Source organism: Anabas testudineus, chromosome 6 (genome assembly GCF_900324465.2).
Source record: "Anabas testudineus chromosome 6, fAnaTes1.2, whole genome shotgun sequence".
NCBI classification, from domain to species: Eukaryota; Metazoa; Chordata; class Actinopteri; order Anabantiformes; family Anabantidae; genus Anabas; species Anabas testudineus.
The window spans coordinates 24,995,939-25,019,100 of NC_046615.1; the positions used below are offsets into that span (position 1 = coordinate 24,995,939).

The 23,162-nt window shown below is 42.4% G+C and overlaps 1 protein-coding gene across 6 annotated transcripts in view; it reads left to right on the forward strand.

Moving 5' to 3' along the window:
- Window positions 1-22,860, forward strand: part of lamb4 (laminin, beta 4) — a 41,737-nt gene extending 18,877 nt beyond the window's left edge. For all 6 annotated transcript variants that reach the window (XM_026365582.1, XM_026365583.1, XM_026365584.1 and 3 more), the window contains 17 exons: window positions 162-333; window positions 432-575; window positions 705-936; window positions 4,492-4,649; window positions 8,254-8,478; window positions 11,714-11,931; window positions 12,230-12,326; window positions 12,415-12,778; window positions 12,892-13,049; window positions 13,892-14,094; window positions 14,289-14,483; window positions 14,790-14,934; window positions 18,334-18,541; window positions 21,274-21,409; window positions 21,481-21,651; window positions 21,800-21,953; window positions 22,055-22,860. In XM_026365582.1, the coding sequence (XP_026221367.1) occupies window positions 162-333; window positions 432-575; window positions 705-936; window positions 4,492-4,649; window positions 8,254-8,478; window positions 11,714-11,931; window positions 12,230-12,326; window positions 12,415-12,778; window positions 12,892-13,049; window positions 13,892-14,094; window positions 14,289-14,483; window positions 14,790-14,934; window positions 18,334-18,541; window positions 21,274-21,409; window positions 21,481-21,651; window positions 21,800-21,953; window positions 22,055-22,194 (3,120 nt within the window). In that variant the 3' untranslated portion in view covers window positions 22,195-22,860. The remainder of the gene's footprint in view (window positions 1-161; window positions 334-431; window positions 576-704; window positions 937-4,491; window positions 4,650-8,253; window positions 8,479-11,713; window positions 11,932-12,229; window positions 12,327-12,414; window positions 12,779-12,891; window positions 13,050-13,891; window positions 14,095-14,288; window positions 14,484-14,789; window positions 14,935-18,333; window positions 18,542-21,273; window positions 21,410-21,480; window positions 21,652-21,799; window positions 21,954-22,054) is intronic.
- Window positions 22,861-23,162: the final 302 nt, after the last annotated feature.

Genomic DNA, 23,162 nt, shown 5'->3' on the forward strand with positions numbered 1-23,162 from the left:
GTTTACATGGACTGGAGAGAAACTGTGTATACTGAGAATTTGGAAGGTTGACTCAATTTACCAGCTTTATAAAAACAACACTCATTTTAGACAGTTTTAATTAAAAATGGTATCTAAAAATTTTTTTTATATGGTTCATTAAATTATATTTACGTGTTTAGATGGGCCTGATTTCCAGAATCGAGTCAGTCCACAATTTCTGCTCCCAGAGTGACCTTGATTCTTTCCACCATTTTCGCTGCACTGGATTAGCTGCAGAACAGGAGTCACTACCGAGAATATGTGAAGGACTCACCAAAAGCATGTCGGCAAGAATACACAATGGAGCCGTTCGTGAGTAGCTTTTGTTTGCTTTTATTTTTTGTGAGCATTGTGACTTTTGTGTTTTTTATTCTCTAATATTTATTCTTATATTTTACCCTTGTTGTCAGGTTGCAGGTGTAATCCCATCGGCTCTCTCAGTCAGTCCTGCACTAAACTGGGAGGATTCTGTGAATGTAAACTCAATGTAATTGGCCATTGCTGTGATACTTGTGCGCCCCTGACTTTTGACTTTGGACCTGACGGCTGCAAACGTAACTCACATCTAAAGTCCAAAAACACTTCTCATAAATATTCAAGAGTAAATCCTTCTGAAGCATCTATAGGTCTTAAGGCAGATTAATGAAAATCAGTCCGTGACGACATTTTCATCTTATTTGCAGCATGTGAGTGTGACCCCCAAGGTTCAATGTCGGAACTGTGTGATCAGGTCAGAGGTCAGTGTGCATGTCGTTTGAGGGTGACCGGTCGACAATGCAATCACTGTCAGAACGGATTCTGGGATTTCCCCTTCTGTCGACCCTGTGAGTGTAATGGATTGTCGGACGTTTGTGACGAAGAGACCGGAGAGTGTTTAAATTGCAGGGAGCACACCACTGGACCACACTGTGACAGGTTATATATATTTAGATATAAATAATTCAATTCAATTAAACTTTCTTTGTATAGCGCCAAATCACAACAGATGTCAACTCAAGGCACTTTCAAATGTTTATGGTTTAAGAGTTTACATAATGTAACTGTATACTTCTGTAAATCTGCCTTGACCGGTTGGGGTGAGTGGAAAGAGGAGAGAGAAAATAACAGCAGGCACCAAAAACAACAACAAGCAGCAAGAACATTGGGCAGGTCAACTGGATTCTGGAGATAAAAACTCCAGGCTGAGGATACCTGCAGAAAAGTACAGAGAGAGGGAGACAGAGAGGAGGAGACTACAGGAGAGAAAGTTAATGACATGAAATGGTGGCGTTTGCATTGATATAGGAGAGAGGAGCTCAGTGTATCAGCAGAGTTCCCCCAGCAGACTAACCTATAGCAGCAGAACTAAGAGATGGTTCATGGTCACCTGATCCAACTCTAACAATAAGCTTTATAAAAAAAGGAACGTTTTAAGCCTAATATTAAATATGGAGAGGGTGTCTGCCTCCAGAACCTGAACTGGGAGCTGGTTCCACAGGAGCTAAAGCTGATAGCTAAAGGCTCTGCCTCCCATTCTACATTTGGAAACTCTAGGAGCCACAAGTAAACCTGCAGCCTGAGAACTGAGACTTCTGCTTGGAAAATATGGAACTATGAGTTCTTTGAGATAAGATGGAGGCTGATTATTAATTCAATTCAATTCAATTCAATTTTATTTGTATAGCGCCAATTTACAACAGAAGTTATCTCAAGGCACTTTACAGTGTAAGGTTTAAGACCTTACAGAAAATATTTATACAAAAAATTATAGAGAAAACCCAACAATCCCATTTGAGCAAGCTTTAGGCAACAGTGGAGAGGACCTACCTTTAGAGGAAGAAACCTCCAGCAGAACCAGGCTCATAGTGGGCGGCCATCTGCCTTGACCGGTTGGGGTGAGTGGAAAGAGAAGAGAGAAAAGAACAGCAGGCAATAAAGACAACAACAAGCATCAAGAACATTGGGCAGATGAACTGGATTCTGGAGATGTACAGCTCCAGGCCGAGGATACCTGCAGAAAAGTACAGAGAGAGGGAGACAGAGAGGAGGAAACACAACTACAGGAGAGAGAAGACACAAGTTAATGACATGCAATGGTGGCATTTGAATGGATACAGGAGAAAGGAGAGAGGAGAGGAGCTCAGTTTATCAGTAGAGGTCCCCCAGCAGAATAACCTATATCAGCATAACTAAGAGATGGTTCAGAGTCACCTGATCCATCTCTAACTATAAGCTTTATAAAAAAGGAAAGTTTTAAGTCTAGTCTTAAATGTAGAGACGGTGTCTGCCTCCCGAACCTGAAGTGGGAGCTGGTTCCACAGGAGAGGGGCTTGGTAGCTAAAGGCTCTGCCTCCCATTCTACATTTGGAAACTCTAGGAACCACAAGTAAACCTGCAGTCTGAGAACGGAGAGTTCTGCTTGGAAGATAAGGAACTATGAGGTCTTTAAGATAAGATGGAGCCTGATTATTAAGGGATTTATAAGTTAGGAGAAGAATTTTAAATTCAATTCTGGATTTAACAGGGAGCCAATGGAGAGAAGCTAACGTTGGAGAAATATGATCTCTCTTGCTAATTCCAGTCAGAACTCTGGCTGCAGCATTTTGGATTAACTGGAGGCTCTTTAATGAGTTATTGGGACATCCTATTAATAATGAATTACAATAGTCCAGTCTGGAAGTAACAAATGCATGGACTAGTTTTTCAGCATCACTTTGGAACAGGATGCTCCTAATTTTAGCAATGTTTCTCAGGTGAAAAAAGGCAGTTCTAGAGATTTCCTTGATGTATGAAGTGAAGGAGATATCCTGATCAAAGATAACTCCGAGATTTCTTACAGTATTACTTGAGGCCAATACTAAGTCATCAAGGGTGAGAATGATTAGACATAGTGTCTCTGAGATTTTTAGGCCCAAACAAAATAACCTCTGTCTTGACTGGATTTAGGAGAAGGAAATTGGAGGACATCCAATTCAATTCAATTCAGTTTTATTTGTAGAGCGCTTTTTACAAATGACATTGTCACAAAGCAGCTTTACACAACCAAAGAACAGTACATGAACAGTGAATGAGTAAGAATCATAATAATCAGATTGTCCCTGATGAGCAAGCCGAGGGCGACAGTGGCAAGGAAAAACTCCCTGAGAAGGCTACAGGAAGAAACCTTGAGAGGAACCAGACTCAACAGGGAACCCATCCTCATATGGGTGATTACATGCTGTGTAGGCAGCAGGCAGTCCAGTATAACAGTTAATGTCTTTAGGTTAATGTGGAGACCTGTTAGTTAATTGCAGGCAGACTTGTTCCATTCCTGGACTATCAAGTATTGAGTCAAGACCTCCTAGAAACAGCTTCCAACATCCGCTGAGGCCAGGACCGACTTCATAGTAGCGTGTGACCAACTCCAGTTTCCACACGCATCCCATTGGGCAAACGGTGGATCCAGGCGATGAGATCTCCAGCCAGAAGTTGGGCATCAGGACGAGTCAGACAGGTCCAGAGGTCAAAGGGTGGAACAACGTGTAGCTCGACAGAGAGACAGGAAGAGGGAAAAGAGAGAGAGAAGAGAAGAGGAGAGATGGCAGTTAGTTGTATTCACAGTCAGATAAAGTTTGAGGTGAATGTATATTTAGTGTAGTGCAGCAGGGACTCCGGCAGGACTAACTATGACAGCCTAACTAAAAGGGTGGGCCAGAAGGAAACACAGACATGAGGGTTCCCTGGGATGTAGAGCAACCGATCACTTCACCCTAACAAACCTGAGTGATCAGTGAGAGTGGGGAAGACAGCATCTAAACATACCAGTTCACAATAATGCTCTACGTCCATGAGTCCTTCCCAAATCTATTTACAAAAATGCTTGACTAAATAAATAGGTTTTAAGCCTAGACTTAAATACTGAGACTGTGTCTGAGTCCTGAACGCTATTTGGAAGGCTATTCCATAACTTTGGGGCTTTGTAAGAAAAGGCTCTGCCCCCAGCTGTAGTTTTCATGATACGAGGTACTGACAGGCAGCCAGCATCCTTTGATCGAAGTAGGTATGGTGGATCATAAGACACTAGCAGTTCACTTAGATACTGCGGCGCAAGACCATTTAATGCTTTAAATGTCAAAAGTAGTATTTTAAAATCAATGCGAAATTTCACAGGGAGCCAATGAAGTGTAGATAAGATAGGCGTGATGTGATCGTATCTTCTGGTTCTAGTGAGGACTCTCGCTGCTGCATTCTGAACTAACTGAAGCTTGTTTATGCACCTGGTTGAACAGCCAGACAGTAAGGCATTACAGTAGTCCAACCTAGAGTGATGAAAGCATGAACTAATTTTTCTGCATCATTTAGTGACATCCAGGCCTTTATGTCTTTTAAGCATGCTTGAAGTTTGACTAATTTATTATTATATATACTTATTATATATACTTATATATTAAGTATAGCTGGGTATCATCTAGGTATAAATGATTTCATGATACATCTGTATTGTTGATACAGGTGTGTGGAAGGTTACTATAGTAAACCTATATCTGGACTATCCTGCCAGCCCTGCCTGTGTCCTGAAGTTAAGAACAGTGGACGATTCTTTGCCACTTCCTGCCAACATGACCCACAGTCCTTCAGTCCGACCTGTAACTGCAGGGAGGGGCACACAGGTAGGCAATGACCTCTGTTTCTCATGTTCACTAAACATGTTCAGGTTAGTGCAGGCCCAGGATTCTGCTCATCAAATGTGGATGTTGGACTGTAAAAAAATTTGTCTGTATGTCTGAACAGTTAACATCTCTGAAGATTGTCATCTAGCTCATGGCTGTTCCAGAGGTGCTACTCTTTGGCAACTTGATACACTAGATGTTTATGATTAGTGTTATTGTGAATGTATTTTACAGATTCCTTTCTCCTCCCTTTTTAGACATATTTTGTTCAATATCTATTCTTGTGTGGTCTTGTGAGGACATTTAAGCAGGTTCTCAAAGAGCATTTTGGGGGTTAAGACTGGATTTGTGTTTTCACACCTTATTGCTTTTGGTCCAAAGCAGTGGAAGGGGGTTGTATACTTGGAGCATTCTTCAGGCTCGTTCAAGATGAGCAAGTTCTGTGCATTTTTGATCACCAGCTATCAGTGTGCAGTGCATGCCAGTTAGTTTTCTGTCCATCCCAGCTTGCTCTGATGTTTTGTATACGCAAGCAAGATTCAAGATTCAAAAAACTTTATTAATCCCAGAGGGAAATTGTTTTGCCTCATTACAGTTGTTCTCAGCACAGACAGAAAGAAAGGAAACCTCAACCAGCAAAGATCCACACCACACACACAGGACTCTGAGCTGTACCTGAAGTCTGAGGTGCACAGGAGACAGCACTGTCCCCTGTGGAGCACCTTTGCTATAGACCACAGTGTTGCTATAAGACGGTTGGTGAGGTAGTCAGTGATCCAGGAAATCGGGAGTGACCTGACCATGTTAACATGCATGTTTTTTAATTTCTCTCCCAGCAGTGCGAGCCAGATGGTATTGAACTTGTGGGTGTAGGTGCGATGGAGCAGATGTATGATGGCGTCATCCACTCCAACTTGGGGTTGATAGGCAATGATATAATAATATCTGATGAGTTGGATCAATAACAGGAAGTTTTACAGAAACCGGTCCTCTTTGATTTACTTGTTAATTTTGAGTTCATTAGTCAGAGTTTTCACTGTGAAGATTGATTCGTTTAGAATAAATGTGATTTATCAGAGAAGCTGATTTAGTCTCGAACTAGATTAAGTGACAGATTTCTTTCAGATTATTAAAATCACATCTGCATAGATCTTTTTAGCCTAGAGTCTCTCCTCCTGACAATGACATTCTGCTTACTAAACCCGACGATGCATCTCACTTCACGTTTTCAACACTGTCTGAGGAAGATGTATCTACCCTCCTCCTCTCGTATCGTCCGACCACCTGCTCTCTGGATCCGTTGGAGCCATTACACAGATCCTCAACACCTCTTTCATAACAGGCACCTTTCCCACCTCGTTTAAGCAGGCCCAGATTACTCCACTGTTGAAGAAGCCTTCTCTGGATCCCTCCCTTGTGGAGAACTACAGACCGGTCTCTCTTCTTCTATTCCTGGCCAAGACCCTGGAACGTGCAGCCTGCAATCAACTCTCTGACTTTCTTTACCTCCTTGATGTCAATCAGTCTGGCTTCAAGAGTGGTCACTCCACAAAAACAGCACTTTTGACTGTTGTGGAATCCCTACGGGTGGCAAAAGCTGCAGGTAACTTTTGTGTCCTTATTCTATTAGACCTATCTGCAGCCTTTAACACTGTGAACCATCAGATTCTTATGACTGCACTCTCAGACTTGGGCATCTCTCGATCAGCTCTAGCCTGGCTTCGGTCATACTTGTCCAAACAAACCTTAAAGGTTTCCTGGCAGGGGCAGGCCGACTCTCATAACCGGTGTACCGCAGGGCTCAATCCTCGGTCCTCTTCTTTTTTCTATCTATACTTCTTCTCAAGGCTCTATCGTTCATTCTCATGGCTTTTCTTATCACTGATATGCGGATGACACACAGCTCTCCTGTCCTTTCTGCCGGATGACTCTACTGTCTCGTCTCGCATCTCTGCCTGTCTCTCTGACATTTCTGCCTGGATGAGAAAAAGACACCTTTAACTTAACATTCCCAAAACTGAAGTTCTAGTCTTCCCTGCCAGACCTTCAACTCAACACAACATCAGCATTAACATTGGATCTGCTGTGATTGTCCCCGCTAAGACGGCCAGAAACCTGGGGGTCATCATTGATGATCAGCTAACCTTCACGGAACACATCGCCACAGTCTCTAGGTCGTGTAGATATGCCCTCCACAACATCAGAAAGATCAGACCCTACCTGATCATTGTACAGGCGTTGATCTTATTTCGTCTCGACTACTACAGTGCACTGCTGATAGGGTTACCGGCATCCACGACCAAACCCCTACAGATGATCCACAGTGCAGCAGCACGTCTTATTTTCAATCAATCAAAAAGGTCTCATGTCACACCGCTCTTTAGATCTTTGCATTGGCTTCCTGTGGCTGCAAGGATCAAGTTCAAAGCTCTGTCTGTTGCCTACGGAGTGGTCAACTCCACAACTCCATCTTATCTCAGTTCAATCATTCAGGTCTACATCCTCTCCCTTCCACTGTTCTCAACCGGTGAACGTCGTCTGGTGGTACCAGCACCACACAGTCGACACCAAGGAAAACTGTTCAGCTCAGTGATCCCACGATGGTGGAATGAGCTGCCTATCTCTGCATGCTCAGCCACCTCACTTTAATATTTAAAAAACTGCTGAAAACAGAACTCTTCCGCATCTTCCTTTGCACTTAAAAAAACAAAACAAAACAAAAAATGTTTTGCTTTTCCTTCTCACATCTCATGAAACAGAAACACTTTTTTGATAGCTCTTTGCTTTGATGTTGTTTTTCTTGCCTTGTCCCTCACTTGTAAGTCGCTTTGGATAAAAGCGTCTGCTAAATGACTAAATGTAAATGTAAAGTTTAATCAGCAAACTGATATGACAACTATGTTTTATTATAATTCTAACACATTTCATGTGAAATATTTGAGTCATATGAGAGTTAAACCATAAACTCACCATTTCCTGTGAAGCTTTTAAACAACAAACAATAGTTACTGGAAACTGAGTACAAAATAGAATTTTATTTATTCTGTATTGTGACCTGAGGATGTAGTGTTACTTGCAGTACAAACAGCAGCTTGACGCTGCTAGAAAAGTTAGAAGCTGTCCGTCTTCATTGCAGCATCTTGTCTTGCAAGTTGAGGCATAGCAACTGGACTTCCTTCTTGTAGGTTGAAATGTTTCACTGCTCATCAAAGTAGCCTCTTCATTCTGAGGCCTCAAACTAAAGAAGTTTATTTGGATGACATAGTAGTTGCCTATTCCACATGATGTTCTGAGCATTCAGATATCCTGTCTGAGATTTGTGTTTGCACACTGCTTCTCTCAAGCTTGACATGACTAAATGTGAGTTTGGGAAAGCTGTTGTTTCTTACTTGCTGCCAAAGACATTGACATTTCTTGGGATTGGGAAGGGTGAAGGAGGTACATGTGTTTCAACTCAACCGAAAGGCTTTATTAACTGAATTAGAGCACCATTCTGACCTTTCAAAGGTAATGTGTCACATTTGACAGTAGCAGCTGACTGAGAAAGAGAATTTTGTTTAAGTGCATAAAGATAAAGTCCCAGCAATAATTTAAAATCCCTCAGGTCCACACTGTGACAGGTGCAGCCCTGGCTTCTATGGAAACCTGATGATACCTGGTTCCCACTGCAAGCAGTGTCCCTGCAATAGCAACATCGACCCTGATGACCCTGATGCCTGTGACAGCCTGACAGGCGAATGTCTACAGTGTCTTCACAACACAACAGGACCACACTGCCAAAACTGCAAACCTGGTTACTGCGGCAATGCCGTGAGCCAAAACTGCAAAGGTAAGGATAAAGGGTATTAAAGAAAAAGTAAAACAAAAAAGCATATTAATAATAATTACTATTTAAAAATATGGAAAAAATTTATAATTATATTTTTATAAATAAGTCGATACAGATATAAATCAAACCGCTATTTCTGTCAAGCTTAAAGGATCCTTTTCACTATATTAATATGAGGTGAGATGTGAAGATATCATTAGGTAGTGATGATAACTAGTGGCTAGTTAATGTGGTGGTTGGATCACTGCCCTCCATGCGGTCGACCCACTACTTCTAGTTGGGGTCCTTTGGCAAGACCTCCTTACGCTGACTTGTCCTTGTACTTTGTAAGTCGCTTTGGAAATTGACAAACCTGCTCAAAAACAACCAGTTTGGACGTGGACCTCCTGTACCTGAACATAATTGGTATGCGTCTACATTACCCTCGGCTTGCTCATCAGGCACAATCTGATTCATACACATTCACTGTTCATATAATAAACTTCCATAGTTTCTTTTGTAGTGTAAAGCTGCTTTGTGACAAGAGCAATACAAATAAAATTGAATTGAATTGAATTGAATTGAATTAAATTGACCATATTGATCATAAATTGATCATATGTAATACTGCTCAAAAGTTTGGGGTCACTGGCAGATTTTTTATTTTTAAAAGAAAAACAAATTTTCCTAATATATATCAAACAATATTGTGTCCAAACAACAGAGGTACAATCCTGAAGTTGCTACACCAACTGCCTCCCATGTGGACTGCACCTTCATAACCTGATTCTGTTTACAACCCCCATTCCAATATATGGCACTGGACTTGAGAAGGGATATATATATTTCATAGAATGGTTCATTCACACTTTATATTTTCTCTGTTCTATTGTGTGAGCACAGGTGTGCCATTCTCTCTCCTGCTGAAAACAGTCAGGGCTAAGTCTCACCTCAATTTCCTGACTTTTTAAACTTCTTCTTCTCTTTCGGCTTTTCCCATCAGGGGTCGCCACAGCGAATCATCCTTTTCCACCTCACTCTGTCATGAACATCTTCTACCCTAACACTAGCCAACCTCATGTCCTCTGTTATAACATCCATATATCTCCTCTTTGGCCGTCCTCTTGTCCTCCTGCCTGGCAGCTCCATCTCCAACATCCTTCTACCAATATACTCACTATCCCTCCTCTGAACATGCCCAAACCACCTCAGTCTGGCCTCTCTGACTTTGTTGCTAACACATGCAACGTGAGCCGTCCCTCTGATGTACTCGTTCCTTATTCTGTCTAACCTGGTCACTCCTAAGGAGAACCTCAACATCTTCATCTCTGCTACCTCCATCTCAGCCTCTTGTCTCTTTCTCACTGCTACCGTCTCTAACCCATAGAGCAGAGCTGGTCTCACCACTGTCTTGTACACCTTTACTTTGAGTCTTGCTGACACTCTTCTGTCACACAACACTCCTGACACTTTCCTCCACCCGCTCCAACCTGCCTGCACTCGCCTCTTCACCTCTTTTCCACACTCCCCATCACACTGAACTGTTGAACCCAAGTACCCCAAACTCCTGCACCTTCTTCACCTCAGCCCCCTTTAACCTAACGCTTCTACCTTGATCCCTCTCATTCAGACACATGTATTCTGTCTTACTACAACTGACCTTCATGCCTCTTCTTTCCAGAGCAAACCTCCACCTCTCTAGCTGTTCCTCTACCTGCTCTCTACTCTCACTGCAAATCACAATGTCATCTGCAAACATCATTGTCCAGGGAGATTCCTGTCTGACCTCATCTGTCAGCCTGTCCATCAACATAGCAAACAAGAAGGGACTCAAAGCTGATCCTTGGTGTAGTCCCACCTCCACCTTGAACTCCTCTGTCTGACCTACAGCACATCTCACCACCGTCATACTTCTCTCATACATGTCCTGAACTACTCTGATGTACTTCTCTGCCACTCCCGATGACCTCATACAGTACCACAGCTCCTCCCTCGGCACCCTGTCATATGCCTTCTCTAAATCTACAAAGACACAATGCAGCTCCTTCTGACCATCTCTGTACTTTTCCATCAACATTCTCAAAGCAAAAATGGCATCAGTGGTGCTCTTACAGGGCATGAAACCATACTGCTGCTCACAAATCTCCACCTTCTTCCTAAGCCTGGCTTTCACTACTCTTTCCCACAGCTTCATTGTGTGGCTCATCAACTTTATTCCTCTATAGTTGCTGCAGTTCTGCGTGTCACCCTTGTTCTTAAAGATCGGAACCAGAACACTTCTCCTCCATTCCTCAGGCATCTTCTCACTCTCTAGAATCCTATTGAACAAACTGGTTAGAAACTCCACTGCTGTCTCTCCTAAGCAACCTAGCCAACCTCTTCCTCTGGACACATTCCTGTACTTCCTCATTCCACCACCAAGTGTCTTTACCTTCTTTCCTCTTTCCAGATGACACACCTAGCACCTTCCTACCTGTTTCCCTGATAACCTCTGCTGTAGTTTCCCAGTCATCTGGAAGCTCATCCTGACCACCCAGAACCTGTCTCAACTTCTGTCTGAATTCCTCACAAGTTTCTTCATTCTTTAACTTCCACCACTTGGTCTTCTTTTCTGTCTTCCCTCTCTTCTTCTTCCTGACCTCCAGAGTCATCTTACACACCACCATACGGTGCTGTCTGGCTACACTCTCTCCTACCACCACTTTGCAGTCACTAACCTCTCTCAAATGACCTCGTCTACATAGGATGTAGTCCACCTGCGTACTCCTACCTCCACTTCTGTATGTCACTCTATGTTCCTCTCGCTTCTGGAAGTAGGTGTTGACTACAGCCATTTCCATCCTCTTAGCAAAGTCCACCACCATCTGTCCTTCCAGATTCCTTTCCTTCACACCAAACCTGCCCATCACCTCCTCATCACCTCTGTTGCCCTCACCAACATGCCCATTGAAGTCTGCTCCAACAACAACTCTCTCTCCTCTCGGGATACTCTCTATGACCTCATCAAACTTACTCCAGAATCTCTCCTTCTCTTCTAACTCACAGCCAATCTGTGGAGCATACCCACTGACTACATTCATCATCACCCCTTCAATTTCTAGCTTTATGCTCATCACCCTGTCTGAGAATTTCCTGACTTTTTAAAGGGGACTATAATTTACTAGTGTCAGATGACACCGACTGTGTAGAGGAAAATACATCACCACCACATCCATTTTCTGTGTGTTATGTAATGTATTCATTGTGTAATTCCCAGAATGCTCCTGTGACCGGCGGGGGACAGAGGTGACTCAGTGTCCACTGGGGAGTCCCTGTTTCTGTGATCAGAGCACAGGACAGTGTCCCTGCAGAAGGGGTGTGGTGGGGGTCCTCTGTAACCAATGTGAGGACGGATACTGGAACCTGGATGGAGTGTCAGGATGTCAGTCCTGCAACTGTGATCCTGTCAACTCATTGTCCAACATCTGTAACAAGGCAAGCTCTTTTCCAATACTGGTTCCCGTTTTCATTCAGTGTTTTCACATTTTACACACCATTGTATTTAGCATACACAACAGAACAACAGTTCAACAGCAGCAATTAAAGAGTAATGTGTTTTAAAGTTTAATCCAAGACAGTCTGTACATTATTAAAGTTTAGTTTACAGCACTTTTTCCAGAGTTTTTCACAATAGAGGACACTGAATAGAAAATCGTAAAAGGATAAGTAATTATTTACAGCACATGAACAACTGATAATAAAACGGGTATGAATGAAGCTTTGACCTGTTCAGGTGACGGGACAGTGTCCATGCCATTCTGAGTTTGGAGGGAGACAGTGTGATGAATGTGGAGAGAATCATTTTGGGAATCCAGCCCTACAGTGTATTTGTGAGTGAACGCACAAATACACTTTTTATTTTACCCTTTCTATGACAGAGCTGCATGTTGAGTCAGATTTATCATGAATCATTTTCAGCTTGTGACTGTAAACCAGAGGGTACTGAGGATCCATCATGTGATGCAGAAACAGGTGAGTGTCTCTGCCGGGTTGGTGTCACTGGTATCTTGTGTGACAAGTGTGCTGCTGGGTACAACTCAGTGTTTCCTGCCTGCGAGGAGTGCCATCCCTGCACTGCACTTTGGGCCAAACACGTAATTGATGTCCAGCGAGCTGCGAAGAGGATGAAAACCTTCATTCCTCACCAAAGCAACAGCCTGCTGTCTGGAGACTACAGACAACAAATTCATCGCATGTACTCTAATCTAGACAACTTTGTAAACCTGATAGAACTCTCCCCGCCAAAGGTGGAGAAGCTGGAGAAATTATATATGAAGATCTGGTAAGTTCTGCAGTTATTAACCTAAAACCTAATGTGTACTCCTCATCATCCTACTTTTTTTCAAGGCTGCTTTAGGTTATTGCTCTGATTTTGAAATATTTTCTGACTCACAGGAAGTTGAAAGACACCATTGACCTAAAGATAATCCTGATTGACCTGTCTCCTCTCCTCAATACTGAAATGGACAACATTCATCTGGATTGTAAGAAGCTGCTGAACAATCTGAAGGAGAAACCCACAGAGGACCTGGATCAAGAAGAAGACCTGGAAGGTACAATGATGTGTACAGCCTATTATGACAGGCAATAGATAAAATGTTACACCTAATTTATTATTATTATTAGTTTATTTTCACTAGTTTTGCCTTCCCGTTTTTCCAGTGATTTGTGGTTGTTTCTCTGTTCCTCGCCATATTTCCCGGTTGTTTTCTGTTACTATACTATGGATTGGTGTTTGTTTACCTAGTGAGTTCTGTGCCAGCACTTACTACTTTGAAGTTACTACTTTGTCCTGGTTTTCACTGTATTTTAGGTTGTCCCTTGTTCTGGTTTTGCATCTCGGGTTTTGTTTGTGATTTTGTCTTTGCCACATTTGCTTTGCTACTCTGTTTTATCATTTTATTAAAATCTTTTTTTGTTCAAAGCTCTTTGTGTCTGGTCCTCCAAAAACCCCTGTTTGTAACACTCTGGTGAAGTTATCTGAAAGTTGAGTCATGACAACTGAACTTTCTTCTCATTAGGTTGAAACGTTTCACTATACAGAGGTGGGGCTTTAGACACAACCTGTCTTTTATTTATCATGCTGCTCTTTCGTCCATCCCCTGGTTGGCAGAGGTGACTATTACATATTTTTCGTATACTCCCCACCTAACGAGCCTATTCGGGCCAGGGGTGGAGTAAAGCCCAATCTGGAGGATACATTTGTGGTCTCTTCAAGATGTTCATGTCAGAGGTGTGCAGAGATTTGAGAAAAGATTCTCTCTCTTTTGGTGGATTCCTTCACAGGCAAAATCTTATAGCAGAGGGAACAAGCATCACATCGTAACACATACAGACAGAAAAGTTTGGGCTCCAAGACTGAGATCCACTCCAGTTTGTTTCTGATCTCTTTTAGAGCTACTGTATCAGATCCAGAATTTTCATGATGACTTCCTGTTGGATGAAAGAAAGCTGAGAAATGCCAACACTGCTCTGGAGGACTCCATGGACACCAGACAGGACATCAAGCATAAACTGAGCATGTGCAGCAGCAGAGGTGATCTGGGATCACTGGAGAAGAAAATCAAAGAGCTCAGTGTAGCTGACCTCAACACACAGGTGAGTTTACACCTGCACAGACGAGTGCTGGCACATATGACTAACCCATAAGCCAATCAGAGCACTATGAAGCATCAATAAACAAGAAGACCAATTCTAAAGTCTGGGTCATTAATGGTCTATAAAGGAATTAATAATAGCAGTTAAGTAAAAGTCTTCATGGTCTTGAAGCAGCATGTTTTGGTTTTATGCAGATCTGTGGAGGAACAGGTCTGAAGGGCTGTTCAGGATGTGGTGGAGCTCTGTGTGCAGAATTGGGACAAAGAAAATGTGGTGGTCTGAACTGTGAGGGAATCTTCTCCATTAGCCAGAAAACCTCAGAAACAGTAAAAAGAGCAAAGGACCAACTAAACACACTCCCATTCAGACTGGAGGAGTCCAAGAACAAGGTGCGTTTACCCACATTTTAAAATGTTGATACCAGACTGGATTAGTTCCACACTAATGGTATGAACAGAGGGTTAAGGATCTGCCCCTGCCATAACACCAGTAACTGTTACAATTGGAATGAATCTAACAGTCCTATGATAAATCCTTATTCCCAGATGATTATTTAAGAGGAGGATTATCTGCAGGTTGATGTATGTGAGTGCTGAAATTAAACTTTTACCTAAAGTTCTTCACATCAGCAGCTGAGAGACACTTTACCGCTTAACTGAATATAAATGTTGTTTTAACTCTTTCTTGTTCATCAGATTAATGATGCCAGACAGGTTGTTCAGCATACAAAAGGCCAGGCTAAAGACCTGCAGGACCGGACCAACATCAACATGAATTCCTTCATGAAAGGGAAAAACCAAACTTGGGAGCTTACCCAGCGGGCCAAAGCCTACCTGATGGGTCAGTGTTCAGGTGATGCTGTAGGAAGCTGGTCCTCATCTGCAGGACTCCCCCACCCCTCCAAGTTATCTAGGCACTTGTGAGCAGTGTGACAACTTCTCCTTTTTCCTTTTTTGAGAGACAGAATATGTTTTCTATATAAGCAATATGGTATTTGAGCAGTGACATCATCTTCATAATTTTCTCCCAGTACACCAGCACCATGGATGTGTTTCATCACAGTCTGCTTCAATATAAGGGCTTGGTCAAAAATGTTGGATGATCTTTTTTATTATAGACCCACAGATATGGTTGTTTAAAAAATAAATATACATAAATATATACACGATAACGTGGACACTCTGCTCAACTTTTCAAATGCCAGTTATGTGTTAATTTCATCTTTTGATAAGCCATCGGGAAACAAAATGTGTCCTCATCTGCTTCTGCTGAGATCTTTTACATGTTAGATTGGTTCATGTTTAGTTAGTGTCAAAGAGTTCACTATACAGTCAGTTAGATTTTTTTTTATATGATATACTTTATTGCCCCTATGGGGAGTTTATTAGGATAGAGCTGCTACTATGCATTGTCATCCATAAACTGTTGAGGCACCTGTGTTGGTGAAATTGGTTTGCTTAATAGCAAACAGGCTCAAAATTGAGTGGTCAAGATTATTAGCCCCCACTTTATAACCACACCTGGCCAAATCTGTAAGTACTAAAATTTACTTAAGAAGCTCCAGTAACAGACCTATTAACCTTTAAAACATGGGCATGAGATTTTGAAGTCTGTCCTTTGGTCTGATGAGACCAAACTTGTTTGGACACATGGATTAGAGTGGATGCAGTTGTTTGAAAGAGGGTGGAAGGAATAGGATCAAAAGAACAGGTGGTAGGATTATTTGAGAGGAGGATGGATGCATCATTCTCATTCAGAATGGCAAACGAGGCCAGTAATGTGTTGTTAGACGAACAACAAGACAACAGAGGGCAGAGCCCCTCCGGTTAAAAGTTTGGTGCATAATTTGTCAGTCGATGTGTCTGTGTCAAGGGTAGAGAGAACCTTTGGTGGGCGTAGGGTAGCAGAGAACAAGGAAATAAAACTGCTCAGGATTGAGAATCCTGAGGTGAAGAAGTGGAGTGATATATGTAGAGGAGTGATTGAGGTGTTATGTGGTGCAGTTCTGGTGAGAAATAGGTCCAGGTGGTTGCCAGCTCTGTGTGACAGGACCAGTCTCAGGTCAAAGTGGTTGAGAAATGCAATTCAACAGGCTGAATTTTGTCAAGGTGTACATTGAGATCTCCTAAAATGAAGATAGATTATTTGGCTCTGGATTTCCTGCTTTCTAGGTGGAAACATTTCACTACTCATCTAAGTAGCTTCTTTAGGCTGAGAATAGTTGGTATTTCCCACCTGCGGCCCCTCACCCAGAACACCTTGCCACTAGCCTCTTTTTCTCTTGCCCTGTGGAACTGCCAGGCGATGAACAAGGCTGACATCATTCCAGCATTTTCTACACACTCAGCTGTTCAGCTGCTTGCACTTACGGAGACGTAGATTACACTGCAAAATACGGCCACCCCTGCCGCGCTCTCCACCGGCTTTGCCTGGAAGTTTTTCACCATGGCACCCTTTAGTAATCTGACTTCATTAGAATATCATGCCGTTAGGATTACAGCACCAATCACAGCCCACATCATTGTGATCTACCGACCGCCGGGCCAGCTGGGGGACTTTTGTGACGATATGCTGTTGTCTCAATTCCCTAAAGATGGCTCTCCTCTCATCATCTTAGGAGATCTCAACATCCACCTGGACAAACCACAGGCAACTGATGTGCTCGCTCTTCTGAACACGTTTGACCTGAGACTAGTCTCCCACAAAGCTGGCAACAATCTGGACCTTGTTCTGATCCAGAACTGCACTGTGGACGACATCTCTGTCACTCCTCTGCACTTGTCGGATCACTTCTCCATTCAGCTCACAGTCTTCATCTCTAGACCGTCACATTCTTCCACTGCACTGGAAACATTCCACCACAACCTCAGATCTCTCAACCCAGAGCTGTTTTCTTCCCTGGTTTCTGCAAAGCTGCCCTGATCGCAGGTTCTATCCACCTATGACACAGACGCAGCCACGGACAGGCTCTGCAATACTCTTTCAGCCTGCCTGGATAGTCTCTGCCCACCTTGTTCAAACAGGCCCAGATTACTCCACTGTTAAAAAAGCCTTCTCTGGATCCCTCCCATGTGGAGAACGACAGACCGGTCTCTCTTCTTTCATTCCTGGCCAAGACTCTGGAACTTGCAGCCTTCAACCAACTCTCTGATTTTCTCTCCCGGAACAATCTCCTCGATGTCAATCAGTCTGGCTTCAAGAAAGGTCACTCCACAGAAACAGCACTTCTGACTGTTGTGGAATCCCTACGGGAATCCATTCTCATGGCCTTTCTTATCACTGCTATGCGGATGACACACAGCTCTTCCTGTCCTTTCTGCCGGATGACTCAACTGTCTCGTTTCGCATCTCTGCCTGGATGAGTAAAAGACACCTTCAACCTAACATTCCCAAAACTGAAGTTCTAGTCTTCCCTGCCAGACCTTCAACTCAACACAACATCAGCATTAACATTAGATCTGCTGTGATTGTCCCTTCTAAGTCAGCCAGAAACCTGGGGGTCATCATTGATGATCAGCTGACCTTCACGGAACACATTGCCACAGTCTCTAGGTCGTGGCAACTGCGGCTTTAAGATTTGTTTTCCAGCAAGGCAATGACCCGAAACATACAGCGAAAGCTACACAGAAATGGTTTACCGACAACAAGGTGAATGTTCTGGAGTCAAAGCCCAGTCCTCAATCCAATAGAGAATTTGTAGATGGACTTGAACAGGGCTGTTCACACCTGATTCCCACCCAAGCTGACAGAGTTTGAGCAGTTTTGTGAAGAAGAATGGCAAAAATTCCAGTGTCCAGATGTACAAGCCTAATTGAGACCTATCCACACAGACTCCGTGCTGTGATTGCAGCCGAAGGTGCATCTACTAAATACTGAACTGAAGGGGGTGAATATTAATGCAAACACTGATTTCACCTTATATTTTTATTTAATAAACATTACTTTGTAGAAACCTGATTTCATTTTGAAACTGACTCACCTACCTATAGTACATCTCTTAGGTCAAACACTGTTTCTTCAGTTTTTTTCACATTTAAAATAATATAAATGTCATTAAAATGTCATTAAAAACAACCAGTCCCATGTACACTGCTCACAAGACCAGAACAACATTGCAACAGATTAATGCACCTGCTGATAAAATGGACCAAAGTTTATATAATGAGAAACTCAAACTCATGTCATACATTAACAACAAGTCTGGTCCAAGCTCTTACCATCATGTTTCTTCTTTGACAGATGAGATGGTTCCTGCAGAAGATATCAAGAAAGTGGCCCAAGCTGTTCTGAACTTCCAGCTGCCATGGCCACCTGATCAGATCCAATCAGTTATCCATGACATCTATAATCTACAGTCCAATGCTACAAACATCCAGGATGGCCTGAAAAACCTGCATACACACACCAAGACTGGCCAGGGTCTGCTGCAGAAAGCTCAGGAACTCAAGTTAGCATCTGGAAACATAAATTAACCTTTAGCTCTGTGAAAATGCTAAACTAAAATACAAAACCTTTAAGTGTGACTTCAGTACATGAAATGGTATAAAACTTAATCTCCTGACTCAACAATGTTAAAATCTGTTTGACTGCTACTGCAGGAGTTACTCAGGTACAAGCACAGAGGCATCCTAATACAGGGAGGGAGGAGGGAGGTTTAATACCATTACCATGCATGTTCTCCTCAAACTAAAACCACAGGGAACAAGTTGAAAATCTTGTTACTCTGTAAAATAAACTAAAAAGTTAAAGAAATTAAACAAAACTAAAACCATCCATTTCCCGACGCTTATTCAATTCAATTCAATTCAATTCAATTCAATTCAATTTTATTTGTAGAGCGCTTTTTACAATTGACATTGTCACAAAGCAGCTTTACACAACCAAAGAACAGTACATGAACAGTGAATGTGTAAGAATCATAATAATCAGATTGTCCCTGATGAGCAAGCCGAGGGCGACAGTGGCAAGGAAAAACTCCCTGAGAAGGCAACAGGAAGAAACCTTGAGAGGAACCAGACTCAACAGGGAACCCATCCTCATATGGGTGATTATATGCTGTGTAGGCAGCAGGCAGTCCAGTATAACAGTTAATGTCTTTTAAGTTAATATGGAGTCCAGTTAGTTAATTGCAGGCAGACTTGTTCCATTCCTTGACTATCGAGCGTTGAGTCGAGACCTCCAAGAAACAGCTTCCGACGTCCGCCGAGGCCAGGACCGACATCATAGTAGCTAGTGACCAATCCAGTCTCCAAACGCATCCCATAGGGCAAACGGTAGATCCAGGCGACGAGATCTCCAGCCAGAAGTTGGGCGTCAGGACGAGTCAGACAGGTCCAGAGGGCAGAGGGTGGAATGACGTGTAGCTCGACAGAGAGACAGGAAGAGGGAAAAGAGAGAGGGAGAGGGAAAGAGAGAGAAGAGGAGAGATTGCAGTTATTTGTATTCACAGTCAGATAAAGTTTGAGGTGAATGTATATTTAGTATAGTGCAGCAGGGACTCCGGCAGGACTAATTATGACAGCCTAACTAAAAGGGTGGGTTCAGAAGGAAACACAGAGATGAGGGCTCACTGGGATGTAGAGCAACCAATCACTTCACCATCAACAAACCTGAGTGATCAGTGAGAGTTGGGAAGACAGCATCTAAACATACCAGTTCACCATAATGCTCTACGTCCATGAGTCCTTCCCAAATCTATTTACTCAAATGCTTGACTAAATAGGTAGGTTTTCAGCCTAGACTTAAACACTGAGACTGTGTCTGAGTCCCGAACGCTATTTGGAAGGCTATTCCATAACTTTGGGGCTTTGTAAGAAAAAGCTCTGCCCCCAGCTGTAGTTTTTAGGATACGAGGTACTGACAGGCAGCCAGCATCCTTTGATAGAAGTAGGCGTGGTGGATCATAAGACACTAACAATTCCCTTAGATACTGTGGCGCAAGACCATTTAATGATTTAAATGTCAAAAGTAGTATTTTAAAATCAATGCGAAATTTCACGGGGAGCCAATGAAGTGTAGATAAGATAGGCGTGATGTGCTCATATCTTCTGGTTCTAGTGAGGACTCTCGCTGCTGCATTCTGAACTAACTGAAGCTTGTTTATGCACCTGGTTGAACAGCCAGACAGTAAGGCATTACAGTAGTCCAACCTAGAGGTGATGAAAGCATGGACTAATTTTTCTGCATCATTTAGTGACAAAATATTCCTTATTTTGGCAATATTTCTGAGATGAAAGAAAGCTGTCCTGGTGATATTATCTACATGAGCTTCAAATGAAAGACTGGAATCTAGAATCACACCAAGGTCTTTTACTGTTGCACTAGATGTAACAGAAAGGCCATCTAGAGTTACGGCGTGATCTAAAATCTTGCTTCTAGCTGCAGATGATCCTATAACTAGTACTTCTGTCTTATCAGGATTTAGCAGAAGGAAGTTAATTAGCATCCAGTCTCGTATATCCTTTACACATTGCTCAACTTTATTAAGCTGTTTGATCTCATCTGGTTTTGATGAAACATATAACTGTGTGTCGTCAGCATAACAATGAAAGTTAATACCATGCTTACGGATAATGTTGCCCAGAGGAAGCATGTAGAGGGGAAAAAAGCTGGGGGCCTAAAACTGAACCCTGTGGAACACCAAACTCCACTGGAGAGAATGTGGAGTAATCGCCACTTAGATCTACATACTGATAACAATCAGTCAAATAGGATCTAAGCCAGGAGAGGAACGGCCCTGCTGCGGTTGCTTATCCAAAGTTGGGTTATGTTGGGAGCAGGTTGAGTTATGCCAGATGTCTCTCTCCTAGATATACACTCCCTCTGGATGTCTGAGCGACAGACACCTAAAAGACAGATACTTCTAGACCCTTTTTTTTACCTTTGGCATTTGCTCATCTCACAGTGCAGATGAAATGTCATTGATTCCATTTATTTAATGTATTTGTCATCCCTGGAGCAAAGGAACTACTGGATCACTTGCAAATTTCTTTCTTTTCCCAAGAAAAACACATTTTCCTGCAATTCACAAACAATTTTGACAGGCCTGTGGCCACTGCTTTCATTCTTGCATTCACTACCCAGAGCTCATGATAATAGTTGTTTATAGATGATTTAACGATCTTAACTGTATCTGTGCACAGTCCTGCTCTCTTTAAGTTGTGTTGTCATTGTTTTTAGGGAGCAGACGAAGGAGGCTGATGTGAGAGAGATCATCAGAGACATTGATGAAGAAAAAGAAGTTCAAGACAAAGCCAACGCTGATCTGGAGTCAGCCAGCCGAGACGCAAACAAAACCAGAGACCAAATCCAGAAGGTAAACAAGGAAAATCCTGATAGTTTCAGCTCAGCCCTCAATCTGTGGAAACATGTTTTTTGATGTTTCAGATTAAAGAGAAAATCAACAAAATCGAGCCAAAGTTGATGAATTGTCAACCTGAAGATCTTCAGAACAACATCAAAGCTCTGACGAAGAAAACAGAACAGAACAAAGAGATGGCAAGAGACGCACAAGAGGCTGCGGAGTCAGCTTTAAACACGACCAGTGACACAGAGGCTGTAAGTTTGAATAAAACCACTGATAGAGTAAGTGCAGTACTGTTACTATAGTTGTCAGAGTCATGTGCCAGTCAGAGCACACTGTTTTTGATGATCAATATAATGGTAATAAAAAAGATGGTGATGGTGGTGGTGGTGTGTCTAATAGGACCTGGACGATGTGATGAAGCAGTTTGATGTTCTGAAGCAGAAGAAGTGGAACCAGGCGTTTCAGGGTGAAGCCGCAGCACGACTCAAGAACATCATGGATGAGGTGAAGAACATGAAGAGACAGGTGGATGACAAACTCAGACAGATACTAGGTAGCACTGTAACCTTAATTTCAAGTATTTACTCTGTTCATTGTACAATAAAATTATTGTTGCCACAGTTACACAGTCAACTGTATGTTTTGTGTTCTCAGATCTGGAGCAGAGGATCCTGCAGCTCATCAACAGAAAACAGCAGAAATCAGCTGAAGTCTCTTCTTTGTTGGAAGTAGTTGATTCACTTCAACAAGAAATATCCAGAAGAGCAGAAGTATTTGCTAAATGTACTTCATAAATACTGCAATATTAGGCTTCCAAAATACATTTCGTTAGTACCTCTGAGTACTAAATCCTGTGAACCCATTAATTTTAATTTTCCTCAAAACTTTCTGGAACTAAGATTCACATTTTTAATTTATAAAAGTTATAGTTGAGTTTCTATCCAGCAGAGGACGCCTTGGCTCTACATCAGTTTCAGGTCTCCCATTGTCTAGTGCAGGATTCGTTTATCTGAACATAAGCTAACTCCTTCACTTTTTGTTGTAAAATGGAAAATAATTAATTCTGTATTGATCATTTTTTGTCTGTTCAAGCTTCTCACCTGGATTTGGACAGTTTATCTTCTTAAGCTCCACAGATTGTGTGTGAACTGTCGTCTTCAGGTCTGCGCACAGATGGAGTCTCAATCTGGGCTTTAGTTGGTTCAGTCACAGTCTAACTTGTCCTGAAGACACTGTTGTGTGTTTACTTCAGGTTATTGTGCTGAAAGATGAACCGTCCCCCCAGTCCCTCAGGTCTCATTCACTCTGGAGCAGGTTGTCTTGAACAACTTGTCAAAAACGTGTCTGTATTTGGGTGAATTTGACTTTTTCTCAGTTTTGACTTTGAGTTTAAAATGTATTTTCACATTATTGTTAGTATGTTATTTTATATTGTTTGTAGACTGGTGTGAAAAAATAAATGTGGGATGACAATGAATGATTGGACCAGATGATTATAATAATTAGTGCAGAGCTGCCCAAACAAAGCCTAAGAGTCTGTAACTGAGGGAACGACAGAGATTGGAGAAGCCTGAGGATTAGTGAAGAATGTGGTCAGACAGAGGGCAGAAAGACTAGATTCAAAATTCAAGATTCAAACTGCCTGAGGAGAAATAGCTGCTGTGTCCCTTCTTGTGGAGGCAAAATAATCTACGTGAGATGAGGAAGCTTCTCCTTTAGAAGCAGAAGCTTCTCTTGCAGCATAATCCACACTGTTTAATAT